The sequence below is a fragment of the Tigriopus californicus genome, chromosome 2, assembly GCF_007210705.1.
Source record: "Tigriopus californicus strain San Diego chromosome 2, Tcal_SD_v2.1, whole genome shotgun sequence".
Classification (NCBI taxonomy): domain Eukaryota; kingdom Metazoa; phylum Arthropoda; class Copepoda; order Harpacticoida; family Harpacticidae; genus Tigriopus; species Tigriopus californicus.
In genome coordinates, this window is record NC_081441.1 from 10,243,086 (window position 1) to 10,267,877 (window position 24,792).

At 38.4% G+C, this 24,792-nt stretch overlaps 2 protein-coding genes across 4 annotated transcripts in view; one reads left to right on the forward strand and one right to left on the reverse strand.

Annotated features, from left to right (window-relative positions):
* LOC131893291 (TAF5-like RNA polymerase II p300/CBP-associated factor-associated factor 65 kDa subunit 5L) overlaps positions 1-6,452 on the forward strand; it is a 9,767-nt gene extending 3,315 nt beyond the window's left edge. For all 3 annotated transcript variants that reach the window (XM_059243276.1, XM_059243277.1, XM_059243278.1), the window contains exons 4-5: positions 2,092-2,267; positions 5,925-6,452. In XM_059243276.1, the coding sequence (XP_059099259.1) occupies positions 2,092-2,267; positions 5,925-6,383 (635 nt within the window). In that variant the 3' untranslated portion in view covers positions 6,384-6,452. The remainder of the gene's footprint in view (positions 1-2,091; positions 2,268-5,924) is intronic.
* A 5,699-nt stretch (positions 6,453-12,151) lies between these two features.
* The window catches only part of LOC131876952 (FMRFamide receptor-like), a 44,733-nt gene continuing 32,092 nt past the window's right edge, over positions 12,152-24,792 (reverse strand). Inside the window, exons 4-7 of the mRNA XM_059222498.1 lie at positions 24,338-24,584; positions 17,722-18,005; positions 16,883-16,967; positions 12,152-12,306 (exon numbers count right to left, since the gene is read on the reverse strand). Of these exons, the coding sequence (XP_059078481.1) occupies positions 12,196-12,306; positions 16,883-16,967; positions 17,722-18,005; positions 24,338-24,584 (727 nt within the window). The 3' untranslated portion in view covers positions 12,152-12,195. The remainder of the gene's footprint in view (positions 12,307-16,882; positions 16,968-17,721; positions 18,006-24,337; positions 24,585-24,792) is intronic.

The window sequence follows — 24,792 nt, forward strand, 5'->3', positions numbered from 1 at the left end:
GTGGTGAAAAGGGGTAGAAAATTGATTTTTACTTGGGGATTTTTCTTGTTAAACCGAGGGCAGGCAGGAAGAGATGCTAGGTGAATCAGGGTTTGCAATGGTTCAATCCCAGGGTGGTTTTTGGGTGGTTTTAATGGGCAGAAGGGAATGGTTTTTGGCTTGATGGGTTTAATTGGGTTTTTAATTTTTTGGGGTTTTATTAATTTTTAATCAAATGTCAAAGCTAGAATTTTTTAGTTTTTTTTTTTTGTTTTGTGCCAAAGACAACCAAACTTATTAAAAAAAACTATTCCATTACCATTACTTTTTAGAAAAAGTAACGCCATACCAATGCAGGTTTTTGGGAGAGGGGAATGAGACGATCTTGCCTCATTTCAGGGTTAAAGAGGCGAAATGTTCCAACAGCAGAAGTAAAAAGTTTTTGATAACCGCCCCGCTCATTTGGGATTAGTGCATTTGTCAAAGAACTGCAGCAAATTAGCCACTGAATAAGACACGCAATTTAAAAACACCGTGCAGGAAACCCAAAATGTACCTTTGGAACATTAAGGATTGAACACCACAAAAGAAGACTTTGATTTTCTTAGCATTGATTCCATGAAATCAAGACATTGCTCTTCCAGTTTCATTATCAATCAAATTACAACCAAAGAAAGAGGAAGATCATCGGAAAATAAAGGAAAAAATTGAGAAGGATTTGCTATTAATCCGCCCGTAAAAAACCGCCCATGGGCGGGTTTTGGTTTTTTTTTATCCAAGGGGCGAATTTTAGCCAACCCTGATTCCAAGGATTTTCCCTTTCGATAAATATTTGTTATTGAGCGGATTTGGCACTTTTGGACTATATTTTCCAGGTTGCCTTTATTTAGAAAATGATTTGCCAATTGAGCCTTGCAGATACATTGATGCTTGTGTACGTTAATCATCAACGTTAGACCAACTTCAAATGAAGGAGTGTACTCCAATTGTTTTTCAACTAAAATATTTTTTATAAGAAGCATTAAGGCTTTTAAAGGTTAATAACAAGGGAATGATTGCGAATGTACGCCGAATGTTTATTTTAGTACCAACCTTTTAACATAGCAAATGTACTAAAAATGTGTTTGTCAGCAAAGAAGAGTGTCAAAAAAATCGCTTTTAAACTGATCTTGACATTTTCGTCAACAACAGCAAATGGCGAGCTTGTGATCTTTATTTTTAGTATATGGAATGATGGGTTTCGTTTCATCTCCTTCTAGTAAACAAACAATACTTCAAAATACGAACTTTTTTGTCCGTTAATGTAGGATCGTTAATTTTCATCAATGCATAATCATTTTTGAGGTCTTTGTTTGGCAGAATAAGTTTTGCTTTAGTTTCCCCTATAGCATTTCATTTGATGTTGATGAAGTCGAGCATCAGTTCCTGTTTTCAGAATTGCCATTAGAGCATATGTCATCATTTTGATATTATAATGTGGAGCAATATGCAGTTAGCTTTATTTACTCTTTTTTGATCAAAAGTAACGGATTAGCGATTGACAGTCAACTTTTCTAATAACGAAATTACGATAAATGTCAATTCTTCATTAAACGGTACCCGCCACTGTACTATACTAGATGATTGTAATCGATTACTTTATAGAGACGAGTGAAATAATCGCTAAGTGAAATGGCAAAGTTCTGAAATGTCATGGCAATCAACATTGTTCTCCTCGGTTGCATAAAGAATGCACGTATCGTTATTTTCGTCGAAAGTAAGACCCTTCGCAGGATCCATTTATGTTTTTCAACTTTGCAATCAACTCCGTCGAATCTTGCCTGTTTTCACCCGAAAATATCCTTTCAGGCCGCTGATGTATTTTTCAGCCTAAGAATAAGTAATATTTACAAGTTGAACGTTCAATCCCCTCCGTTTTTATTCAAATAGTGCACTTTCATTCTTCTCTTCGTCTTCATTTTGGGGCTATTGGCCATTCATTTCTTTCAATCCAGCCCTGTATTGGACACACATCACATAGCTTGGTGACTCTAAATCTTTGAACAGAGCACATTCTCCAGATATAGAAGTACATGACATTTATATGTCTTACTTTCTCTTTTAATCATTCAGGTTCCATGGATCAAACTGCCAAGCTCTGGGATTTGGAACACACCTTCCCTCTTCGAATCTATGCTGGTCATGAGAAGGACGTGGATGTGGTCAAGTTTCATCCGAATTGCAATTACTTGGCCACAGGAAGTCTAGATAAATCAATTAGGATGTGGTCCCACGCAGATGCTCAAATGGTAAGAACGTAAGCTTCAGGGTCTTCTTGTCTGCCTCTAACGCTCAAGGGGATCGATCTCTCGTGAGAAAGTACCTTAGAAATAACAAGATTTTCCTCCATGAAGACAATTCGTTTTGGTGTATTTGGCAAAGAGAAGTGTTACATAGTATCATATTAATAGCGAATTAGGATGTGTGTGTCGCCCAAGTGCTACCCTAGACATACTAGAGCTGACCTGAATGGTCTTTTAGAATTTATCTAACTTGATTCTTTATCATTGGAAAGACGAATGGTGAAAATCATAAAAGCGAATGAATTGTCAAACTTTGGGTTGCTCAAGAATTTCGCATTATGTTGACTAACGCCTCACGAAACCTCTATTTTCTCGTCTTTTTGCGGGGTCGTACATTCGACTTGTCATCTGCACTATGTAAAAGAAAATTACATAAAAAAGCCGTCTCCATAGGTGGAACTACAGAAAAATGGCCGACATTGGTAATATGATCACTGTAACATGCAGGTATGACGATAATTGCTTTAACAGAATGTTATTTTCTGCAGTTTGAGCAAATGAGGGGACTGTGTTGTCAATTTTCCCCTGCAGTTGTGAAGTCGAATGGACGAATGTACGACCCAACACAATTAAGAGTAAAATAATCATCGAAGCAAGGTTCTGTGAGACCAAGTTTAAGGCATTACGAAATTCTTGAGCAAGCCAGAGTTTGACAAGTCAATAGGATTTTCCCTAAGCCATACTACTTATGTTAATGGGGATCCACAACAGGGCACCAGCCAATTCAATCTTTAAAGGCATTAATTAGGCATCTAATAATTTGTTTCGATAGGCAATCAGAAGGAGGTGAAACAATTCCATTTTGAACAGTGGCGACTTCAAGGTCTTTAAGATTTTTTTTTTTTGCTCTGAACCTACTTCTCACGTGGTTGAAAATTAGGGTTTTACCGAACTCAAATGAAGGAGATATTTGTGACGCAGTTTTGAACTTGAAGAAATCTATGGGAAAAGTCCTCATATTGATGTTGAGAGCTGTCGAAAAATGCCCAAATCTTTGAATTTAGGGATTAAATGACGTTCATTACAGTTTGAGCCCCAAAGTGGGACTCAATTGGCATCAATGGTTGAAACAAGCTAAGATGACAGAGGCAATATCGCCACTTTGTTATTCAGCGCATTGGGACCAACCAGCCAAGATGGAACTGAAAGAAAAAAATACTTTGTCATTATATATACATATGTTCATTTTTTTAGATAATTTTTTAGTACCTAATCATCAACATATTTTTCATTGCGGGAGGATTCAAAATTGGTATGGGAACTTTCCACTGATATTATCGAGTTCCAAAGCTATGTTGATTATACTATCTTTTCCAATCGTAACATCCTTTGTTTATCAGCAAACCGTATGTTTCACTATAAAGTGAAAACATTTGAATACGTAAATAATTCGATCGTGTTCTTTAACGACTCTGAATGTAGTAGTATCCTAATGCTTGGAGCCTTTCCCAATAAATTTGGTGAATCATATTTTCATTAAGTCGTGCAAAGCTTTGCAGGGGCCCCTTTCTCTAAGGAGCTCATTGAAGGGCTCAAAAGTTGATCACGGAGTTCTTATTATTTCTGATAACTGAAATACACTGATTATTTTAGACTCGGATGTCGAACGAACTCCCAAATCAATCTAAACGTTATTGTAATCAAATTTCGATTTTAATCTTTCTTTTCATCTTGATGTAATAAGTGATGTCCATCTGCCTGGAAATGCAATTACCGACAATTGGCGCACATCCCACGAGAACAAACGATTCGTCAAGCAGACGTAGGCTTTTGTATGCATTTTTCAGTCACGGTGCTTAAAATACCTTGCCAAGTTTTGAAGGAAATGACCAAACACCTTGCCAAGTTTTGAAGGAAATGACCAAACACATCAAGTCATTTTTCTACCACTTAAATCATAAGACCAACTTTGATTTGATTGTGTTTGTGATTTTGTCTCAGACTGAAAACTTGCATTCCTTTAGAATTTGAATTTGAATCATATTCAGTTGCAGATTGAATAGAAATTCGCTTATGATCTTCTGAGTAGCTACTGGTTGGCATGGAATTAAATGGTCCTGTGTTATGTCAGCTTTAGCTCCAAATGACCCCGTTGCATCTAAACTCAAATTTGAATGCTCAGATAAATAATACCAACTTTCAATGTTGTAAAAGTAAAAGGTACGTTTTTCATCATCTTTCATAATCGCAAAGCATCTCTAGTCTTATAATATGGGGTTGTGGGAATATGTTTTTCAAATATCAAAAGTTCGCATAGTTATGCCTTTAGCTCATTTCTCAAAAAGAAAACTACCAATCTTTTAGACTTGGCTTTGCATGATATTTTTTTATTTTTATTTTTTTGAAACAAAATTTATTCCCCACTAATTTTCATGAAGTCTTCATTGACTGGGGTAAAAGTTGCCAAAGAAAGTTTTAATTATTTGCTTATTGAATGGTTTCAATTTATATTACAAATTTTTCATTTTTAGCTATTTGTACACTGTCAAAACAAATTTTTTAAAAAATGTATTTCAGGTTTGGCACATGCAGTTTAAGTTAAAAAGGGACACTTTGTAAATAAAACTGGTGAAATAGAAGCATTTAAACCAACATTGCTAACTCAGTCGCTGGCAGACAAATCATTTTCCAATTTTATGCAAATGAGCAGCTACAAGGAAATGGTATGCTAAATGAATTGTAATATTTATTTTAACCAACTGTTAAAAGTTTTAAAACATGCAAGTTGTTTTTTTTTAAATTTGACCTAGATTGAAATGAAACAGCAGAATCCAAGCTGTTTCATATAATTTTAAGAGCTAGAAAAATGATATCTTTGGGTATTTTTTTCAAAACTTGCCAAGCCCATTTAACCACCGTGCAGCCAAATTATTATTCCCCTCGAAGCACACTTATGAACATGAATACCTTTTCCAACAACTTTACATCCTACGCGTATATTTGAGATTCCCAACCGTCTTAGCAACATTGATTCCCCAGAAATGACTACCAAAGTCTAAAGCTTTGAGTGAAAATAAGAATTTCGAGGGCAAAAAATAATCGGGCGGCGTGCGTGCAGCTTATGTTTGGCCTACGTGAACCTTCATCTTTGGCCACATGCTGAATATGGAACCGAGCAAGCATACTAACATACTAACCAAAACGTTTAGACTACAATTTTCAAGGAACAAGTAACATAAATTATAGTATGCTCTAAAATCTTCTGTAACCACGATCAATCACAAAGTGTTAAACTGTTAAAGTGTTTATAAGGTCAGCCCCATTTCAGCTTATATGTTGCTACTTAACCAAAGTCAAAGATGGATTATGAATCCATAGATTCAAGAGTATATCTAATGAGCGACCACTTGACTTGCTAAGCTCTGAAATGGATGATCTCTTGGGAATCGTTCCCCAACGAGATATCGACCTCTTAGACTTGTATGCTTCGGTCTACACGTGACCTCAGAGCCATTTATTCAAATTAGTCAAGTTAAATCTTGGCTCACTTGCGAGAATATTCAGAAATAAGGATGCTACGATTAAGTTACCTGCACGGTTTTTATGCATTTTTCCTATAGTACATCTCATTCTTACCCATTTTTGTTCTGTCCTCTCCCTTAGGTACGGGTGTTCAGCGGTCACAAAGGCTCAGTCATCGCTTTGGCCTTCTCACCGGATGGAAACTATTTGGCCGCAGGTGGCGAAGACCGCGAAGTTCGAATCTGGGACCTGGCCTCGGCTGGCATCGTCAAAGAGCTGAAAGGTCACAGCGAGGCTGTCCATGCCTTAGCCTGGTCCCAAGACTCGTCCGTGCTGACCTCGGGTGGTCTGGATGGAACTATCCGCCATTGGGACGTCAAGGGGCCTCTTCGAATGGGACAGAATCACGCCACCAGCGCACCCGCCAATTCGCCTGAAATGGCGGCTTGTTACCAGACAGATGTCAGTATTCAATCTCTAAGTTATTCACCTCATAACACGCTTATTGCCACCGGACTGCGTACCCCCGGAGCCTGTCCGATTTTCGACGCGCCCAATTTGAAGCACGGCGGTTTGGCCAATGGTGAAGTCTTATCGTGATATGAAAAAGCCGTTTTAGCCACCATCTGTCTTTGTCGTTAAGGAATATTAAACCAAATTTGAAAAACATCTTGCGAAAATTCTCATTTAGTGCGTTCCTATTTGTGTCAATAGTAGCCTGCCTCACTGCGAACTCGACAGAGAGGCAGAGTGGGCTGATTTAAGATGACATATTTAATATTTATATGAATCTGATGTCAATATTATTGTCTTACAATTTTTACTGTATTCTAACCGTTGTTGGGGAATGAGTTCCCAGCAAGTCATGCTGTTTGGTAAAAGTATTTGGTCCAATAATGACTTTGAATTGGCCGCTTTAATGCACCCCTGAACGTATGGTTGGTCAGGTATGGATCGCAGAAAACGATCAAGACCGCGTTTAAAACATAACGAACGTTCATCTAAAATCGTAGAATCGTCGGAGAGCTATGGATAAAAGGTTAAAGAGGATGGGGACTCAGTTCAAAACAAAAGAAGCCTTGAGGCCTAAACATGTAAATACCGTTCGTGTCTTCGTTGAACATTGTTTAACTCTAGGGACTGGAGTCGATCCCAATAATTTAGATTTGCCATACTTGCAATATTTGGCGTTAAGCTTCTTTGCACCTTTTCGATTTTATTCCGCCCTGTTGCGGTTATTGCGGCCCAAATATTTCAAGTGTGACTGGGTGATTCATTTATACAAGGTTTTCATAGTAAATGAAACTCGACATCTGAAGGTACGGTAAATCTATCCACATGTTTGAAAAGCCTTGCTCACTTTGATTTGCTCCTCGACCTTTCCATCATCATGCGCAACAACATAGATTTCTAGACCGTGGATGTCGGTCGACCGACCACTCGGTTGGCAAAACAGTACAATAAATCGGTTTGCGATAAATTCCCAGCAGACGAAATCCATTCGGTTGTTCAGTACTGATAAGGATCAAATTCATAAAGGCAGGAGGTTGTGACCAAGGCTACCAACTTACATTTTCAATGGCCTATACCATGGAAAGGGTTGGTGCTTTGACTTTCCTAGCTCTTTAGTACTCCTGATTTTGAAAATTTATTTGATCCCATCACTAACTATAACCTCGTTATGGGTAAGATTAGCGAGAAGGAGCATTTCTAACATATCATTGTGTGAGCAGGATTGATCTCAAATGCCTCAATTCATTGCAATCTTACGGATCAACCTGAAACAGCAGGATCCCTTGTTTGTTGTGCTGGTCATCATTTTCTGGAAATATCAACGTTACGAAGTACTCGTAGTTATTGATTCGAATTGGCCATCAGGTGCAACTTATCACTAAATGAGAATAACCGGGGACTTCTAAAGATGTGGGCGGAGAACACAAAAAAAAATCTTATCTCTTAAACCGTTCACTTTATCAATTTATTCCAAATAAGCTGTTGATACGACCTCAAGATCTTATTGGATGGATGAACTTGACCAAAGATGAGCCCAAACTTATACATAGGGAACTCAGGAAATGTGTCCAAAGTTATGTTGTAAACACTACATAAAATTCAAAATTTTCGGCCTGCTCTTGGTCAGCTACATAAACTTATAACAATATAACTTTGAAACGAACCACTGTACAAGTGTAAAATGTAAAAATGACCTGCCTTTAATTGAAGAGATCTACATTCCCTATCTTATTACTCTAATTCGACAAGTGGCTCAGAGTCGTTATGACCAAGATCAGGCAGATTTGGTGGGAAACTCGTTCGCGTCGCAGTCCATATTTCTAGAAGTTCGTAATTGTGCATTGCCTGTAAAGACATGATTCACTTCAATGACAAGAAAACACGAACTGCGTTGGAAAATACATTTGGATGAGTGGATTGCTAAAGTCCTTTTCATTCTCCTCTCCCTCCTCTCGTTGCGGACAAAACAAACGGAGAAATGCAAGAGCTTTGAGATGCCTGAGGTTAACGAGTTATTTTATGATGAACAACTTTTTGCTGATCTATTCCAACACCATGAATAAACTACCAGCTAGTGTTGGGGCGTGTCCGGCAAAAGTGGGGCTCGTTCGAGTCCTTTGATTTTTTACTTTTCGCCAGACTTGAGTCCAAAATAAGACTCGAGTCCGCCAGAGGACTCGAGTCTTTTACTAGAGTCAGGTTTAGGAAAAAGACTTGCCCTGCAAAAACCTATGAAAAAATGAAAACTTTTGTCAAGCCCAGACTCAGCAAATGCAGTAAAGAGGCTACAAGGGGCTAAAAACGGCCTTTTCTCCTTTGTTGCAATTCTTTTCGTATGATCACATTTTTGCATTTTCACACCTTTTCTGTGTACTTTTTGCAGCTTTTCATTACTTTTCCCCCGTTTTCTTAACTATTTTCGCATTTTTTTAAACTCTAAAAAACAACATAAACAGCTTTGTTTAGGGGTCTACTGATCAGTATGAAATTGTCGAGATGACGCATTAAAACCTATTAGTAGTATTCTACAGGAGCACTTTTTTTGCTTACGTTTTTCAAACAACGAAACAAAATGCATAAGCCTTTAAAAGAGAAACGAATGGCTTCAGGCTTTTTGCTGACGTATCATTGGCTGTTGTATATAATCACCCCAACAATATGCAAATTTGATATAAAACGAAATGTTTGAAACCACTACTTACCTTCGTATTGATATAATCTGACCCATCCACGATTTGCGGTTGGTGGATCTAGTTAGCCCTTGAATGAAGGATCGATCAGGCATTCTTCAAAACCTTGTCCAAGTCTGACTACAAGATGCTACAAGATCGACACCTACATATTCCTTACGAATATTTGAGATATGCAGCTTTTACAATGAATAAGGCCTAGAAACATTGAAGAGAAGAGATCTTCATTGTTCGAACCAAGCATGATTCCCGAGGGCTTGAACGTGCTCTCAAAACGCATGTTATGCCTCTGCGGCCCCTACAATTAACCCGTGGGACAAAGTTAATGAATGCTTTTAAAAAGTACAGTATCAGATAGATACCTTTTGTACCTTCTTTGAATACGGTACAATCCCAATCTCTTAGCTTTCCCCAATACTTAAGCTCTCTCACTTCTACATTCTTTCTAGAAATCATCTTAAGTCAGTTTTTGAGCGTTTATAAACCAGCTGAACTAAGTTAGCGCTGAACCTGACCGATGTGACATATGAATAACATCTGAATATGTTACCAAACACAAACTTGTTCCTGGATTGTAAAAAGTGTCCCTATACCGGTATATTTTATTGAAGTTTTCTCTTGCGTCAAAGACCTTGGTATAGTAAAAATCGGATATTAGAGCATCGGATATAAAAGCAGGATTATGAATCCCCGAATCAAATTTTATAGTAAATTAGCATCGGATATAAGAGCACAACATGTAAGAGCAGAAATGAAGGAGGCATTTTTTTTTTATTTCTCGCGCTCCACAATGAAGTTTTCGATGGAAACTGGTCAAGCCATTTTATAAAAGCAAGTTTTCAGCCGCTTTTTCATAAAAACAAACAGTCATACATAATGGCTTCTGCCAAGAGAATCACTTTTTCCATCAAGGAGAGGCAAAAAAAGTTCCTTGCCGATTTTGACAAGCTGTCCAAGATAAGCCTGACCGAAGCTGCCACAAAGTTAGGAGTCAAACGTGCTTCCTTTGGAAAATTCTTGGTTGTCTTTTTTCAAACTTCATAGCCAGTATGTAATTCAGTGATCGATTAGCTACGTATTTGGTGCGTAAACATACAGCCAACACACTGCCCTCCTTGCATTTTGTTTCATTTTTCTCGATTTTTATGGCTGACTTTTGTTTGATCCGTAAAGCTACATCAAATTATAGCTTAAAAATATGTTTTCTGTCATCAGTTTTACCTCTGGAGCGCGGAACTGGAGCATCGGATATAAGAACAGAAATTCACGGCCCCAAAACTGTTCTTATATCCGATTTTTAATGTATTACTCTTCAGGATGATAGAAAATTCAATATTCGCCTTAACGAGAAAGTAACTAAAGCTGCTCAAATGATAGGCTGGGCCTTACGAACCTTCAAGACCAGGGAAACATTAGCTATGATTACCATGTACCAATCCATTGTACAACCCCGTCTTGATTACGTCTTATTGATTTGGAGTTCATATTGTACCATTCGACATCGAGTGAATTCGATGGACAATAAGATCCTGAAAAATCTTAAAACCGGTTTTGTCTTGAACAGAGGTCCTGTCCTGTTTACCCTTTTGCCAGTAGCACTTCGACGATTCTACGATTTAGATGAACCTCTGTTAAGTTTTAAGCGCGATCTTGATCGATTGTTGCAGTCGATACCTGATCAACCATACGTTCAGGGAGGTTTCAGAGCGGCAAACTCCAACTCATTATCGGACCAAATTTTTTATCAAACATGACTTGCTGGGAATCATTCCCAAGCATCGGCTAGAAACCCGTAATTTTTTTTTTATCTAGTTAATGGCTTGAATAAAATGGAGAGTATACTTCGGTGTTGCACTTGACAGATCACTGGAATATACAAACTTTCCTACTGGGATCAACTTCAACATCTGCACCTGTATAATGTGCAAAGGAGACACGAATGGTATGCCATACCTCATGATTTTAAGTATATCCATAAGGTGGCCCACAACACGGGCATTGCTTTCACCCCCCGAAATAATGAACGTGTCAAGAATGAGGCTACCAAGTCAAGCATCCGGCGTTCATTTCTTGAGATAGGCGCTAGACTTTACAACACACTGCTTTCCTCCCTTGGGTCATCTATGCTGGTAAAAGGCCCCTTCCCAAACTCAAAGAAGACCTGGAGAACTTCCTCCAAACCATTCCAGACCAACCCTCGAAACCTGGGTATCATCAATCAGCAAATTCGAACTCGATTTCTGATCAGATTTAATCTCGAATGATTCTGGAATCACGTGTTCATGCCTTGAATCCATTCAAAGCAACTGTCTGTGTACATTTTAATAAATTATAATCATTATTGTATATACGGTCATGATTTCGTGATGGCGACTTTCCACTTCTCCAAACCCAGAAAAGTAGTAGGAATGAGAGCCATGGTCATATCCGTGTACTTCAAAACGTGTTTTGAATTATATATCGAGCCTTTCATCCATTTGCACAATAATCCGTTACCTAAAGCATAATCGCCCTACCTGATCAACGGTCTGAAAAAATACATCTAAACTCACTTTTCCTGAAATCAAGCTATCAGAGCCGATAAGCGTAGCCTAGTTCAGTAGTTGGACAAAGTTATGCTGATGATTGATGCGACTTGGTTTCATTAATTACTTTTTCGGGTGTTTGAAGCTGACATTGAGTGTTTGCAACATTCAAGTGGTTCTTGGTCCTTCTTGAGCTCCTCAAAGGCTCTTAACAGATACCCAATATCATTTGCATTTGGATCTTTCCTTCGACCTTGATGCTTTTAGGCCTCGAATGCAATTACTTTGCGCGGCAAAAATTCTCAAAAATCTCAAAGAAGATCTATATTTATATCTATGTAGAACCCTCAGAACATCTCTCACCTAGCGAGTTGTACAGCTTATAATCTTGAAAAAAGGGAAAATGCCATCAAACATTCATTCCCTAGGCCATTTTTAGTCCTCTGTTTACTGTATTTGCTTATTATTTTCTTATTACCCAGGTTAAGGTAGGGTATGGGATTTGACCAGAAATATAAATTGTTCAATCCAAGTCAGATCTTTTTCTCCATCTTTGGACGTGGTCTCAAAATTTATCCAGATGCTCTACCCATCCCTCTGCTTAGGTGAAGACTTATTCTTTCAACAGAACTGACAAATGCTGTTTGATATCTGAATATATTTCTTGAGAAACACAATCACATTTTAAACAACAGTATCCGAAACATTTTTTACGAAGCTGAGCATTGACAATCTAACAGGCTTTTTAGTATCGTCTGTGTGGTTTTCATTAACAGGGTCCATCAGGATAAACGTCTGGAACAAAAAGAGATGTACATTTTAAATCTTGCATGCTAGATGATATTTTCCAGAAGGATGCAGAGTTGTGCATTGCTCTGATCAAACTATGGAACATGTGTAACATATCTGTTACCGATCGTATCATCTAGGAGGAAATGAGCATCGAATAAATCAGTTTCCTTACATCAGAGGCTTTCATTATTTCTTTGTCGTTAATCCGCTCTAGATGTACAGATCAATTTTGAACCTTCATAACTACCTACGTAATAGATTAACCTTGACATGAAAATAATCTTCGTATAACAGAGTTAAGCGGGGATCCCTGGGCCTAACACGCTCAAGACCCATCTTGTGGATCGAGCCATTAAGCACCTGCTTTTTAAAAGCGACCGATACGGTATGTATAGATAATATAGACACAATCAGTTGATCAGTCTTAACTGAATTTCAGGCATTTTTTACTTCGACGAAATTGTTTCTTAATAAAAGAAGCATTGACTCCTTTCAGTAGCAGCTGAATGATGGTATCAGTACAAATTTTGAGAGGTCACTAGGGCAGTTTTCAATACAGTAGAGGTACTGGACGTTCGGAAAAAATCTTTACGCTTAGTTTCTGCTTAATTAATCAAGATTGCGCTCCCAAAGTAGTTTCCAAATAAATCTGTTAAAACAAAATCAGAAACGAAACAAACAAAAAGAAAAATAGCTCTCTAGGTGGAATATTGTCCAAAGAAAATGGCATCTAAACGAGACAACCGAATTTCGATCTGCGCACTTTTAGATGCCGGAAGGACACCGACAGAGATCTCCAAGCACTTGGGCGTGTCCAGACCCACAGTGTACGCGGTCAGCAGGTCTGTGACGGTAGGAAGGAAGGAGGGCTCTGCTAGGAAGGCGAAATTGGACCTCAATGAAATCAAGACCGTGGCGCAATCCAGTCCCCTCAAGTCCATTCGCGCCCATGCCAGGGATTTTTGAGTCACCAAAAGCACCATTCTCAGGCCCATCAAGAAAGCCAACGGCAAGAGCCTTGTGAGGGTGGAGAGCCCCTCTAGACACCAGGAATGAAAGAGACCCATCTCCTCCACTGCAAGGCTCATCTGAGTAATCTCAAGAAGGCCAAAGCCAACTGCATTGTCATCTTCAGCAACGAGAATAAGACAAGGACCGTGGACACTGTGCACAACCGTCAGAAAGACAGATATCTGAGCTTTGGGGATGTTGATGAGGCTGTCTGTAAAATCAGCACCACTAAACACCCTGTCCCCGCTATGTCCCTGGCCTTTGTGGCTTCTGAAGGCGAGGCCGCCCTTCTGGCCTGGTTCCAGGTTGGGTGCAGGCTCACAGGGAATAATTACTTAAAGGCCTTGGAAGAGAACCTGTTGCCGTGGGTTCAGGCTAACTAGCCAGATGGGAATGTGGTGTTCAAGCAGGATCGGGCACCGGCGCTTACCTCCAAGGTGTCTTAGAAGTGGTTGGCAGACAACATCCCCTACTGGCCCAAAAACATGTGGCCCCACTTGCCAGATACAAATCCCTTGGACTTGACCTTTTGGGTGCATGTGGAGTCAAAAGCATGCAATGTCCGCCACCCAAATGTTGGCGCCCTCAAAGCCTCTGTTAGTGAGCACTGGAACGCCATGTCCATGGAGTGCATCGGGATGGATGCAGGGCCTTCTGCAGGCGCCTGGAGGCCATCATCAATGCCACTGGAGACTACATGAATGATCAGGACACTCCAAGCAGCGAACTAATAGTTGGAGATATAACTGTTCATGAAGTTTCAAAGTAAAAGTGTAAATATTTTTTACGAACTCCCGGTACTAAACACCCAAGATATAAAGCACAATATTAGACAAAAATCACTTCTAAGGTTTCAGAAAGTTTTTCGTAAATATAGAAAGTTCGAAGAGAGGAAAAATGAGTCCAAAAATGGCTTTTTTAGCTAAAAAGATATGTTTTGTCATGTTAATGAATAATATTGTGACAGTTTACAAAAAATTCGTTTCTAAATGATCCATTCCTTTTATGCATAGATTAACTAAAACTCTGATTCAATCAGAGCAGGTAACTCCCCAAAATTTGACGTTGACGTCATCTTCCCTTCCTGCTTGAATGTCCAATGTCAACAGGCTAAGGCCCCTTTTTTCGGTTGAGTGGCAATCCCTGCTGAGAGAGGACAAATAATTAAATTTGCATCACCAAGTTCACGGAAAATATCTCTACAAACGTTATTAGTCATGAAATCATTTTCGCTGATTTAGTTCATAGAAATTTCTTATTCAATATGGGTGCTTAAGTTGAGACAGACTACTATTTGCCATGTGAAGAAATTCATATTCAAGGTAAAATGTAGTGCGGCACCCCTTGGGCATTTTCGTGGAGGGAGGACTTAGAAAAACAACACTGCCAACTTGCACAGTGATCCAATTGCATTTTCAACCATCAGGTGGAGTTGTGTTGCAAAGCTCAAAAAATGCAAGCCTGCAAATTGAAATCAATGACAAAGTGAATCAATGCACGGTGCACTTCAGATGGGTATCTTTTGCATGTTAAGTTTAGCTTCAGAGAATGTCGTCAGCTGTTTGTGTTTTCTTCAGTTCTGCAGGATAATGGATGCCTCTCTGAAAATCTGAGTGGTTACGTATTTAGCTCAATAAAACGAACATAACAATTTGAATCAAGCTTGAAAAACATCTGCAAAGCCTTCAATTTTTCAACTGAGTTACAACTGACTTGAAACAATGAATTTGATTCCCTATTCGAACACGTTTTTACGCTTTTTGGCATGTTTCTAAGACTATGTGGTAAAGGCAATGATGTTGGAACACATGGATGCAGAGCATCTTGGCGAAAGCGTTATTTCCAATTCTAGTCTAGCTATTTTGTAACCAGCTTTGAGTATGACAACTGAAGCCTAGGGCAATTTGGGATGCACTATAGTCATTGTTCCGATATACGAACCCATGTCATCACTAGGGACGGCCAAAACTTGCATATAAATATGGTCTTTCTTGACAGTAAATTTGCGTAAAGAAATCACCCAAACTTGTATCGAAATTTGCAAATGAAAATACCGAAACATAGGCACTGACTCGTTCTGGATGGGTGAAAAGGCTGCTTTTACCTTCCAAATCAAGCAAAAGTCAATGAAAAGGAAAATTCTGTCATAATAACCCTCAGCATCTTAATTTGAACCTACTATAACTAAGGTGTGACACATAAATGATTGAGCATCTGATCTCGAATTTGAAAATCCTCGTTTGATTCCTGGCTTGCCAAATACAAGCTTCCAGTATTTAGATTACTGCCTAAGTTGCTACTTGGACAGCTTAAATGGGCAAAACTGCGGTCATTCCCCAAGTTGAGGTAAAAATAAATTTTGGTTGTGTTGTCAAAGTCAGAATATCCCTTAACCAAAAAAACACCTCTCCATGTATTTAGTCTTTCTTGACCAAGAATAACTGGAAAGACTGTTAAAAATCGATTTGGTGACTTAGTCCTAGGTATTTGCGACTCATTTTGCTTTTCTCACTATATCATAGGCAAGATTGTGTAAAGTACCAATATTTGGAGAACAAGGGGTCGAGGGTTAAAAGGGTATGAAAATAAGATGACAAGAAGACAATTTAGAGTAATTTATTTTTCTAAAATAACATTGGCAGTGATGAACACCTCAAACCGCTTCCAGAAGGACTTGAATGGCTTAATGATGGCCGCCCTCTTGACATTCAAGTCCATGATGAGGGAGTCCACCTTCTGGTGGAAGACTCTCAAGATCTTTTCCTCAGATCGTCAAAATAAAAAAAAAATTCCCGAGGATTCAGGTTTGGGGATAGGGGGCCAAAATTCATTGGGCCAGAATCTATTGGAGCTCGACTTCAACTCCCGATATTTCGGAGTGACGTCAGATGTGTTGCCGGGACCAAGAATCCGGCTATACCGGGTGCCATCCAGGTTGCCCTTGATCCAGATCAGTGGAAGTCAAAATATTTTGGTTTTTTTTACATTGGACAATCATTGAGCTTACCAGTGGCATCATACGTGTTCTTGACCCTGTAAACGGTACTCCTGACAATGCTGAAGTTGGTTGCGACAATTCTTGCGCTGTCGCCAGCTTCAATCCGCAAAATTATTTCTTCCATCATTGTTTTCAAACATAACGAGGCAACACTAAGATCAGCTGTTGAATCAAGAGATTTAGCTAAATATGACAAGAAACCCCTGCAACTACTTTTTTGTAAATATCTTTCTCAATCACTGAGCTACAAGGTTTTAAAGACGTGTCCGAGGACTTATGGCAGACCCGGTACATGTGCATATGTTGATATCAAAAATGTTTGTTAATGTCACATTTATATCAGAATATTTCTCAGACAAAATGCTCATACAGTTTACTAAACCAAGTTGGATATGTTACATCAATTCAAAATATCTTAAGGCAATTTTAAACTAAAAGTAAATAAATTTTGAGCAATTCCACTGGACCCAAATAACTTTTTCAAATTTTTCAGACCCTTGATGAGAGAGTATACATGTCAATTGTAACTTTGAATTGAACTAGTTATCATAATCAATAGGAGCTACGAACCTGTTCTGAATATGAAGTTGTTTTTCTTAAATTGGGTGAGCTTTCAGGAATGGGCATCACATCTGTGAGATTTATTTCTTCAGGTCTGGAAAGAAAAAATGTGAGAGTGAAATGTCTGCATTCTTTTTAAGGAAATGATTTCTAATGAAGAACTTTGGACTCAAAAGAACCAGCTTTAAGCCTTGAAAAAGGTTCTATTCAGTTTAACTTTGCTGGCAAGTAACATGTGGATGACGCATTTGGTCCTTTCAAGCTTTCATAAGCCACAACACCTTAAAATGAAGACCTTGGAAGGAAACAAAAATGCTGCTTCAATATGGACAAAAAATATTGATACAAAAATGAGTCATACCAATTTGAGGTCCAGAATATGACTTCCCCAACTTAGAACAGACGATCAAAGTTTTGGTAATGATAACTTTAACTTAATGATAACTTTATAATAATAATTAGATATAAAGATAAAACATAATGTTGAATAGTTGGTCTATTGTGGGTCAGTAGCAAAAGTTTTTGATAAAATATCATTGTAAGGAGCCATTAACTCGAAAATGTTGAAAAATGTGACTTACACTTATACTTGCAAAGAACTCAGTTTTTATGTCAATGATATGTTTTAAATGAAAGGTAACTCTTACTTCGTCCAATCAAAGTAAACCAATTCTAGCGGCAAGGCTGAGCAAATTCTATGTATCTGATGGTAGTTTCTGCATAAGCTCAGACTTGTTTATCTCAACAAATTGAGGTTTCAACTTTGCCTCGGCGACTCATCTTTACGTTGACAAAGTTCATAGTTGACACAAAATTAATAATATTTTTCAATATTATATTTTAATTACCCAATAAGTTGGCTCCCCATATTTCCAATGGAGCGAGTTTCATGAGGGCTTTGGTAATCATACGGGTCAGAGTTTGGCTCTGGTGTCCCACAAGGGCCAAATCTTGGGCAAGTTCGATCTTTGCGGAAGAAGCACACTTTCTTCAACATGGCAGTACGAAATTTACTGTCTTTCCAAGAGTAGATAAGAAAGTTGATAGAAGAATTTACAGCCAACATTAAATGGTTCAAACTGATGAGATGTTGGGTCCAATCCGACCAATTGTGATGGTTGTCGAACCAAACCTGAAATTAGATTTAAGGATTTAAGTCAGACTTGGACAAGTTTTTGACTAAAGTTCATGATCAGCCCTATGTTCAAGGGCTAGCCAGATCCGCCAACTCTAATTCGTTGGTCGATCAAATAATATCTGAAAATAAAAGTTAAGTAAAATGAATAAAGTTTTGGTCTTGAACTGCTAGAGTTCCAATCCCAGAAGCGGTAAGTAAGTCCGCAAAAAAGAACATTATACAGCTCTTTCAACGGAGCAGAAGTTGCTTGACAATCACATAAAACAAATCTGTCATAAAAATCAGACAAGTTTCAGTCTTGGGGTGACTGATGTTATGGATTGTCTACTTTGGAATAGAAAACTATCTTTTGAGTTAAGAATATCGTTTTAGCAAGTAGTTAAGTACGTACCTAACTAGGAGGCTCGTCTGACAAAGTCTTATTTTTCAATGGAAGGTGGACTCCTAAATTCATTATTCCAAGTTGGGCAACCATTTGCTAACAAATGAAGGTTTACAAATTTCTCTTCAAGAACATTGGTCAGCCTTGTTTCTCATATATTGATGACTTGGGGTCGGAAAAATAGTATAGGATTTTGGTTAAGATAGTTGTTTTTAACTTAAGAAAATTAGCCAAAGTAGTTTTATTCTATTGGTTCGGATATTCCAGTATTAGTGCGTTACTTAAAAAGAAAATTGCTCACCCACCTCCCTGGGCCTCTTGCCGGTCTTCAGCAGGCCCTTAGTTTTGATTCTGACATCAAGACAGCTCTCACTTGCATTTTTGAACATTATTTTGGTGGCAAACGATGGGAGAGTTACCATCCACCTTTAGATTAAAATGAGATCGTTTCCAGTTTCACATTATGTAAGGGCGGTTTTACACTACGATGAAAAACCAGGATTGAATCCTATTTGAGAATGGAAGTAGGATTAGTGCTGGGTCGAGTCCAGGTTCGAGTCCGGATTTGTGAAAGAAATGTCATTCTTTGGTTTAAATTTCGCAATTTGTTCCATTTTGCTTGACTTGAGTACAGTGAAAGACTCGAGTCCTCTGCTGGACTTGCCCCAGCACTAGTCCCACTTCAATCCTCAAACCGGATTCAATCCTGGTTTTCCATCGAAGTGTAAAGCCGCCCGTAGTGTATGACACGATTTTGTGTGCTCAACACTTCCTCTCAATGAAAGCTTGAGGTTCAATGTCAAACAAATCTTTGAGCGGGGACAACCAATGACCAAAATTTTTTTTCACCCACCCTGTATGTCTCCTAAATTTCCCCTAAAAATGACCCAATCACTTCAATTTTCCCGAAAATCGTCAGTTTTAGGTTATTCATGGTTAAGATTCATGAGATATTTTTCTTTCCCCAAAGAGGATCAAAATAATTGAAAACTGGATTTAACCGTAAAAAATATCTTTCCGACCCCTATTGATCACAATATTTGTTTTGAATTTTATCTGGATCTTACCACTTTCCACTTTATGAACAACTCCGAGAAGGGCACGAATACGTCAACCTTAGACCGAAAATCGGGCCTAATTTTCAAAATAAAGAAAGCAGAGGCCTAACTGAAAGTGATTCTAATAGCCGAGCCAGTGCAAATATCATACCGTATGCATTTAACTTTTGTAACCAATGCAATTGCAATTAAGCTCTTTGTTAATTGGATTTGAATAACACCAATTAAATGCTATCAAATGCCATGTCGGTGTTATAAGAAAATATCACACACATTTAGGAATTGGGTATTGCATAATTGAAGGTTGATAGGTACGTCTTAGCTTGAAAAGTATTGCTGACCTCTCTTCATCGTTAATATGAAGAATCTCATCCCCATGCGAAGCACTTCATATACAAAATAAAGTTAGGTTTATCTAGTACTTGTAGACTTCCACCATTCCTGGGTCAAAAATGTCTTAAAGCTACCATCATCATCTTGGCCATTACGGCAGAGATTAAACTTTAGTGGCGCGTAGAAGAAGTACGGAAACTTTTGCATCCAACCTTGATCAGTCGTTTGGCAACCCACATAGGTAACTAAATCATGAGGACAACCTTGTTCTAAACTTCTTGAACTTCCTCCTAGCAATTTCTCATTCCTTTGATCTCAAGACAAACCCCTTGCATGTCCTATTCCTAATTCACTCAACCCATTTCATTGCTTTTGTAAGTAGCGACAGAAATTTTACTCGATCAAGACTGACAAATTAGACAAAAACGCGAAAAAGCTTTTGCTAAACGTAACTAAAGGCAATGTTTTTAAATCAAAAGAAGAAACTGCAAACAAAACCAAGCAAAACATGACATTGGGTAAATTGCGATAAAATTTATTTTCCCTTTCATGCCAGATGCTTCTGTAACGATTGATGACCCGAACATCGCAGTAAATAAATAGTATTGATAAGATCAACTTATAAGTATGAAATTGTAATTTGAATAAGGAAATACAAATACATGTAATTTATAACAAATGTGGCAAAAAACAAACAATAATCGTAAGAAATAAGAGAAGATCCTGAGAGGAGAGCTTTCTCGTCTATTGCAAAGTTTCTGTCCTAAAACTTGGGACGGACAAATTGGGTAAAAAGATTTTTTTGCCACCAAAGACCATTTTTATACATATTTGCACTTTTCACCTTTTCATTTTTCTTGTGCACTATTTTTGCACATTTGGCCCAAAAATGCTGTTATGGTTGAAATCAAAACTTTCTTAGCGTAAGAATTGATTTCAAAGTTTGAAAGCAAAGGCTGGCGCCAAAGTAAAGATATGAAAAGCTGAATTTTGAACAATTCACTTCAATTGTTGAATGCTTCAGGCCGAAAGCACTTCAATTTTGGTTGAGAAACAAATGAAAACAGAAATGAAGGGAGCCAGTTTCAAGTCCAAAGAGACCAGCTAACTAGGGCGCTAAGAAAGCTTAGCAGCCCAAAAACCGCACCATAACTGCTTTCCTTACCTCCTCCAGGCTAGATAATTTCTCTCTTTGAGGAGGAAAAATTCTATTTTTCTTTAGTTGGATAAATGTAGAGTCTAGTGCAGAGTTCTTTTGCTGGAAATAAAGAAGAAAAAAAACAAGCCAAGGGAACCATTCCTTTAACCTAATTCAAAAAGAGTCATGTCAATGTGGTCCAAAATTGATGCAAAACCTGTTTTTTAGGAAGGTGCTTTTCGTATTATTTTGCCAAAAAGACCAAAACACCCTTTCTCTTTTATTTCATTTGCACCTTTTTGTCTCTAAAACGCTTTGTTGTTTTGCACATTTTGCCCGTCCCTATTCATTGGACTCTCCCAGTTGTAGGGTTATCATTCAAGACGATGGAGGAATGGCTGGTTTATTGCGAGAAAGTGGGGGATATATGCGAGTGGAATTTGATGGATTATGGAGGGTTGGGTGGGAGCCAATGTGAGAAGGTACAGTGGAATTGTAAGACGGACATAACGCTCATCAAAGTTGATCAATAAATTGAAAAAAAAAATCATACATGATACGGATTTTAATACATCTGATTTACTCTTCAGCGAACACCAAAATATAGATGCAAAAACTTTTGAACTGTCAGGTTGACGAAATCTGGTTGTGTATTTGATGTCAAAGTTGCACACGTCCATTTTTCCTCTATCCAGTAGAGGGTTTTTGAGAATGTGTTTGAACCAATTAATAGGTAACATGTCAAAGAAATATTCGAAATTTCTATTGAGGTTCAGATAAGATAGCGTTTGGTCTATCATTGTGGTGTTATAGATTAACCTAGCTCTCAAGAAAGCCCATTGATCCGTCGTCTGAAAGATACATACACCTATAGGCCAGATTTCGTCTGTTTCTCTTTGGTTCTTAAGAATACATCTCCGTAGGGCCAGCAATATTCTAACTTGCTATCAATCTGGATTATCCATTGGCTTGGACCGCATTGAGCAAATAACTTAGTATTACTAAAGCATATAGGAAAATGCCGGCACAAACACACAACGCATTCTTGAGCACTACTGAACGACTTTTATTTTAGTATTAGTATTATTCTACACAAAAGGGAAAAAGCTTTTTGCCAAATTATGGTTCAAAACTTTTCCAAAAAGTAGTTATTGCCCGTATTTTGCAAATCGAGAATCCTCTTTGCTTTACACAATGAAGTGAATATACAAAGCGGGTTTTTTTATCGAATTTCAGTTTACAGTTGCTTCAAAGTTCATCAACCAACGGGGGTGCCATATTATCGCCTCCACTTGTTGTGGCCCCGATAACCACATCAATCGGAGGCCTGGCTAGATTTCCATATTTTAGACACAGATGCATGTGATCATTGCCAAATATGTTCGAGCATATTGCCGTTTTAAATTTAAAAGTTGACAACACAATCTCTTGAACATGTCTGGACTGCGAAAGAAAGTTGGAGCCAAACTTGACAATGGTGAGACCGCCATCAAAATTGCCAATAGTTTTGGCATCCACAGCACAGCGGTTTACAGTATCAATTAGCTCCATGCCTCCACCAGGGTATTCTCCACGGCCAGGTCTGCCTTGAACAAAGGTTGGGCTCTAGACATTCTGGTCGAAATTGGTCTGGCCCCCAAACATCACCAACCTGAATCCCCTGGAATTCAACATCTGGAGCCATGTGGAGACCAAGGCCTGTGCCAACATCCACAGCAATGTAGGCAAGCTAAAGGCATCAGCTGGTGAGGACTGGGCCGCCATGGGCAATGGGTGCATAAAGAAGATTTTCGACCACTGTGTCCCCAGGCTCAAGCTCTGGGTGGTGTATAAGGACCTTTATTTGCAACGTCAGACAGCCCAAATAAAACGGGAAGACGTGCGGTAGATTGCTAAATATACTACTCTTGCCTTGCCTTGAACTCAATTTCTTTTCCGGACATTATGTGACCCGTGGCATTAATTATAAATAAGATTTTGATAAAAATAGCTAAAAACAATACAAACGCATTATAATTCAATAAAAAAGAATTGGCCCAATCGGCCATTTATTTGGCAGAGGCTGAATGACAAAGCGCCCTCTGAAGCGCAGAACGTAAAACATATTTCGTGCAGCGTAAGGGGGCTATTTGAGAAATATAATTCTACGACATATGCCTTCCAACTTAAATTTTATGTGTTGAGCTCTCTGACTCCGAAGTTTGCCGGCTTGTTTAAGCAAACAGTATTCTGATATTGAACCAAGATATTAGTGCTGTACCAGAACTGCACCACAAATGACATATATTTGAGTTTTGTAGCACAACTCACTCGATAATTGAAACTTGAAAATTCAATTGGATTGAAGAGCGATCTTCGTTTTGGTTGGCATTCCACATTAATTTAAATTTAACCTTTATGATATTGAAAAATGAGTGCTGCTATAGGTTGACTTTTAGCTAAAAATGGACCACATAGGTTTCTCTATGTGAAACCATAATTTGAGAAACTTCTCAAGTCATGTAACTAATTTCATTAATCGAGCCAATGGTTTTGAGCTAGTTAGTGGAAGAAAAATTCAGGAGTAGAGATCCCCAACAGAGATAATTCGCAAATTGATCGATGGTTTCGGATTCCATCGAAGAGATTCGATAATTCCATATGCATACTTGATGTTCCATGGGTCTCAGTATTTCTGATTTTAAAGCCAAAGAGTAAAATCTTCAAAACTAAATCACTTGAACCTGGTGTCGTCATCATCTCATTCTTTAACAATAGGATATTTTCAGGGTTTCGTTATGAATTCGATTTGATTACAGAAAGTATGTTTCCTCAAGTTAGAAACCAGGCTATAACTTTGATAATTCTAAACTTGTACATGCCAAAAGGCTCTTGCAAAGGTGGAGTAAAAACATCAGTTGTGGTGTGTTGGTAAATTTGGATCCATAGGGTGGGTAATAAGAGGCCTTTTTGGCCACTTCCGTGGATATGAACAAAAAATATCGTCGGTTACTAGTGTTGTGGCGAGTCTGGCACCAGTCAGACTCGATTCTGGCAAAAAGACTTGAACTCTTTGTAGGGTTCAAGCCCACGCAAAAATCTAATTTGATTTAAAACCAAGTCAGGCTAATGCGAATGCCTTTCAAGGGATCGAATATGGTCACTTCAAAGGATATCTTTTCGATGAACGCGAAGAAATTAAAGGGTATTTAAAATTTGTTAAACAAGTTAGATAAGATTTGAATTAAAATGATACAAAAAGCACAAGATACAATTGAAACTCCATGCATGTCAAACCGAATTACTAATTTGAAAGCCAAAGCGTTTAATCATCAAAATCAAGTCAAAGCGATATTGGACCTGACGTCGTCATTAAGTCCTTCCTTTAACAATATCTGTGTCAAAATTGTTGCGTAAAGAGTGTGTACGAGCCTACCTTACAAAGTTCGTATATTGAGCACACAATTTTGGGCGTGTGACACACGATGAAGACCATGACGATGGCAATAAACATTCCGGCCACTGTTTGATCCCGTTTGACTCGTCGATTGAGTTGGGCTTTGTTGAGCAATTTTTGAGATTGGAGCAATTTGTACAGCAGAGAGTTCATCGAAATGAGAAGAACCAATGGGATCGCAGCCATGAATATGCAATTCGAAAGTAAGATGTAGTTGCATATGTAGCTGTAAAATAAAGTTCAAATATAGTCAAAATAATGTGATGAAGTTAGTTGACTTTGAGTTATACGCAGTCGAAGTACTCCTGACATCTCTGGTGTACACCCGGTCCAAGGTAGTGCTTCTATATTCTGATTGGTGACGACAAATGTAACCCTCTGCATAAAAATGCCTTGAGCAAGTTCTTCGTGCGCTATTTTTGAACGTAGTATTT